At 41.5% G+C, this 5,000-nt stretch overlaps 1 protein-coding gene across 7 annotated transcripts in view; it reads left to right on the plus strand.

Moving 5' to 3' along the window:
- celf2 (cugbp, Elav-like family member 2) overlaps positions 1-5,000 on the plus strand; it is a 132,095-nt gene that overhangs the window by 106,646 nt on the left and 20,449 nt on the right. For 5 of the 7 annotated variants that reach the window (XM_056424612.1, XM_056424616.1, XM_056424613.1 and 2 more), the window contains one exon: positions 2,168-2,329. In XM_056424612.1, coding sequence (XP_056280587.1) covers positions 2,168-2,329 — 162 coding nt within the window. Of the gene's footprint in view, positions 1-2,167; positions 2,402-5,000 lie in introns of all 7 variants that reach the window. The other 2 variants (XM_056424614.1, XM_056424611.1) reach the window with 1 other exon arrangement.

The raw sequence follows: 5,000 nt of genomic DNA on the forward strand, positions 1-5,000 counted from the left end.
GCCGCACAGGACCAAGGGCCGGAGGGACTCCCATCTCCTCCAGAAGTACCTGAGACTTAGTTGGCCAGGCAGGAACCGTGCAGCGGAAACTGAAGGCTGGGTCCATTCTTGGTGGCTTCGTTCTGTCAGGGTAGTCCGGGTTGTCGGCGAGAGGACCCAAATGCCGACATTACTGCACAACTATATTTATTTTCCACAAATCACAGACCAGACCAGAACAGGAGGACAAACACGCGGACCAAACAGTACGAAGCCACACTGGGAATGAGACGAACAGGGTTTACATACACAGGCAAGGTGAGAGGATTGGACAACGGGGAACAAGACACAGGTGGACACAATGAGGGCGGGACCAGCAATCACACAGAAGGAAACAATCAGGACCAGGGCAGACAATCACAGGGAGACAGACGACACAAGGAATTCAAAACAAGACACAAAACTAAACACAAACTCCAGATCCTAACAATAATGGCGACCCGGCCGCTTGCTTTGTGTGTGTGTGTGGGGGGGGGGGCTTTATCGACTTTGTCAGACGGGTGACGGGAAAGATTTACACGGCGTAAGAGGAGTGTGACTCTCACACACACACACACTCACGCACACACACACACACACACTCACACACTGTTAATAACAGTGTTAAAGGAAAGAGACGAGTGGCGTTCACCCCGGTGGCTCCTTCATTAAAAATGATCATGATAATCACGACGCCATTGATGCGTCGTGACCCTGATGTGAAGAAGAAGAAGAAGAAGAAGAAGAAGAAGAAGAAGAAGAAGAAGAAGAAGAAGAAGAAGAAGAAGTTCAACGTTCCCTCGTGTTGTTGTGTCGCTGTCCGTGGTGCTGATCCAAGCTTAAATTCATTTAAATATATATATTAAAATATGTAAATATTTTTATATATATATATACATTTATTAAATATATATATATACACATATACATATATATATATAAATAAATTAATTTAAGCGTGGATCAGCACCACGGACAGCGGCCATGTTGCTGAAGGCCACACCTAGCTTATTCTACATGCTTTGAAAGCGCAGTGGCCCTTTAAATCAGACACGATCCCCCAGCATGCATCTCTCCTGCCGCGCCTCAAACTAAAGGTCTCGAAAGGTTTTCTCCGGTTTCTTTGGACCCGATTTTTTTTTGTTTCCGGCGGATTGGCCCCCCCACACACGCACACACACACACACACACACACACACACACACTGTGACTTTAAAGCCGCCCCCCCCCCCCCCCCCCACGAGGGCTCTGAGTTATCTGAGAGTCCAGAAACAGATTTCATGAGTTCTCCAACTATTTCATCATTTGGTGTGAAAAGAGGGAGAGAGAGTGTGTGTGTGTGTGAGTGTGTGTGTGAGTGTGTGTGTGCGTGTGTGTGTGCGAGTGTGTGTGCGTGTGTGCGTGTGTGAGTGAGTGAGTGTGAGTGTGTGTGTGAGTGTGAGTGTGTGTGAGTGTGAGTGAGTGAGTGAGTGTGTGTGTGTGAGTGAGTGAGAGTGAGTGTGTGTGAGTGTTACCACCTTAATTATAAGTAGACATGTCACATGGTCAGGAGCCTTCATGTGTTTCCTGATCCCTTATCTTCGTCTCCTTCTTCTTCTTCTTCCTCGCTCCCATTTCCTTCTCTTCATCCCTTTTTTTGTTTCCTCTTTTTGTCATCTTCTGTCTCTATATGTTCCTCTCTTCTTCTTCTTCTTCATCTTCTTCCTCCTCTCCTGTCTCCTCTCCTCCTCGTTCCCATTTCCTCTCCTCTTGTGCCTCCTCTGCTCTGACATCCTCTTCTCATTTACTCCTCCTCTGTCTTCATTTGTTTCTTTTCTGTCTCCTCTTCATCTTCCTCCTCGCTCCTATTTCCTTCTCTTCATCACTCCTCTATTTTTGTCTCCTCTTTTTTCATCTTTTGTCTCCATATGTTCCTCTCTTCTTCTTCTTTTTCTTCATCTTCTTCTTCTTCTTCATCTTCTTCCTCCTCTCCTGTCTCCTCTCCTCCTCGTTCCCATTTCCTCTCCTCTTGTGCCTCCTCTGCTCTGACATCCTCTTCTCATTTACTCCTCCTCTGTCTTCATTTGTTTCTTTTCTGTCTCCTCTTCCTCCTCGCTCCCATGCCTCCTGTGTGTTTCTCTCCTCCTCCTCCCCCCCTCCCCCCACACAGGGCTGCTCGTCTCCCATCGTGGTAAAGTTCGCCGACACGCAGAAGGACAAGGAGCAGCGGCGCCTGCAGCAGCAGCTGGCGCAGCAGATGCAGCAGCTGAACAGCGCCACCACCTGGGGCAGCCTGGCGGGCCTGGGCGGCCTCACCCCGCAGTACCTGGCCGTAAGGAGAGCCGCCGCGTCGCCCTCCTCCTCCTCCGCCCATTACTACAGCCCCATGGCCAACGCCGCCGCAGTCAGTGCCCAGTCCAACCCAAACCTCTCCGACCTGAAACTCCCTCAAACGCTCCTCTTATTCCTCCTTTTTCTCCTCCTCTTCCTCCTCCTCCTCCTCCTCCTCTCTCTCTCCTCCTTCCTCCTCTCGGGATTGTAGCCGGGCGACGGAATGAGGCGTCTGATTAGGTTGATGCTGCTGGAAGTTGATAATATAATAAAGAGAACGGAGAATTTGTGTGTGTGTATATATATATATATATATATATATATATATATATACTGTATATATATGTATTTATGTATACATATATATATAGATTTTCTGTTCTTTTATCGAGATACAGAACAAACATATACAAACACTGTATATATATGTATTTATATATATATTTATATGTATATATATATTTAATTATATATAAATGTATATATATATACTGTATATATATGTATTTATATATACATATATATATACATTTTCTGTTCTTTTTTCGAGATACAGAACAAACATAGAGAAACACTGTATATATATGTATTTATATATATATATTTATATATATATATATTTATATATATATATGTATATATTTATATATATATGTATATATTACAAAAAATCTCTGTTCTTTTTTTCGCAATACAGAATATTCATATATATCTTTATATATATCATTTTTTTCACATATGTATGTCTATATATAAATATATATATATATAAATATAGATATAGATATATGTTCTGTATCTCGAAAGAAAGAAAAAAAGATTTTATTAAATTCTCATTTTAAGGTACACAAATATGTTTTATTTTTTATTAAATGTTAAACAGTTTATTTATTTATTTTAAATAACAGAACATGTTTTGAGTATCTTCGCGTCTTAGACGGTTGATTATCTCATGATTGTGAGACTCCGAGCCGTTGAAGTTTTGGAAAGATGAGTTCATCATGTTAAATCAAAGCAAACCAAAAAATAAATCAAATAAAAGCAAGAAAAATTGCCCAATAAACATAATTTTCCACAAATATGTTTCCCCCGAAAACATATACTTAGAAAAAAACCTTGTATTGGTGTAATAAAGTTCTCTCTAGGACATGATTGCTTTTTCTGAAGCCCCCGTTGTCAGAACCAATCCGGCACTTTATTACTCCTTTATTACAGGATCCACTCCTTCTGCTCTTCCCTTTTACAATAAAAGCCCTCAGACCGTTTCGCTGAACAGAAACTCAATAAAGCGCCTCACGGTACCTCAGCCTGTCAGACGCCGCTCGGGGTCGCCAGGGCCCTCTGCTCATAACGCATGATGGACGTGTATCTCTAAATGTAAAAAAATGTAAATTTCCACCATGAACTTGTTTTTTTATTGGTTAATATCTTACCTCTCAACCTAAATAAATAATAATAAATAAATAAATAATTCTCAGGATAGAAACGTCATCATCCGAGGCTAATCGCCACTAACCTCAGACTTTTTGCGGGGATTAAAACAATAATTGATCTGTTTACATATATATGTTCACAATAAAAGCCCTTCGACGTAAACACTGTAATTATTTACCGGAGGAGAATTTCCCTGAAATGTCCACATAAACTTATTTTTTTATTGGTTAATATCCTACCTCTCAAGCTAAATAAATGATAATGTATTTATTTATAATTCTCAGGATAACTTCCTCAGTCTTCTTGCGGGGATTAAAATAATAATTGATCTGTTTACATATATATTTTCACAATAATAGACCTTCGACTTAATCACTGTAATTAAACATGTCCCTGAAATTCCCACATAAATGTATTTCTTTATGAGTTAATATCTTACCTCTCAAGCTAAATAAATAATAATGTATTTATTTATAATTCTCAGGATAACTTCCTCAGTCTTCTTGCGGGGATTAAAATAATAATTGATCTGTTTACATATATATTTTCACAAAAAAAGACCTTCGACGAAATCACTGTAATTAAAAATGTCCCTGAAATTCCCGCATAAATGTATTTTTTTATGTGTTAATATCTTATCTCTCATGCTAAATAAATAATTTAAATAATGAACTGCAAAATGTGTCACACGGCTTAAAACTGGCTCTTAAGTTTCTCACAGGACAGAAACAACAGCTGTGAGTACCGAGGTTAATCCGGTCACTTCCTCTGACTCTGTGAGGATTAATTCGATCATTGATCCGTGTCGAGCCCCCTGAGAGTTCACCGACCCCCAACTTGAGAAATCCAGCATCTGAGACGCCGCCGGCTGCTCAGTGCCGTTTACAGTTCCGGCCCTCGCTCCCTTCCCCGGGTCTCTGCAGACATTTTCCCTTTTTTCAGAGCCTCGTTCTCTTGGGGAACGTGTCGGCGCCGCCCGGCGACTCGCCGCTCTGTCCGAATTAAACAGCTCCAATTATCCCTAAAACACACAACGCCGATAGTCCTTCAATTCTCGATTAGTTTGGATGTGAGAGCGGTTAGCGGCCGTCGGGAGGAGGAACGCCGAGGGCCAACTCCTCCTCCACTGCGGAGCCATTGATGTTCGGAGGGGAGAACGTGCTCCCGGCTTTCTCTTCTTCTTTTCCTGCTCTTTCAATCCTCGTTTCTCTCTCTCCATTCCTTTGAACATATAAATC

Source organism: Pseudoliparis swirei, chromosome 10, assembly GCF_029220125.1.
Source record: "Pseudoliparis swirei isolate HS2019 ecotype Mariana Trench chromosome 10, NWPU_hadal_v1, whole genome shotgun sequence".
NCBI lineage: Eukaryota > Metazoa > Chordata > Actinopteri > Perciformes > Liparidae > Pseudoliparis > Pseudoliparis swirei.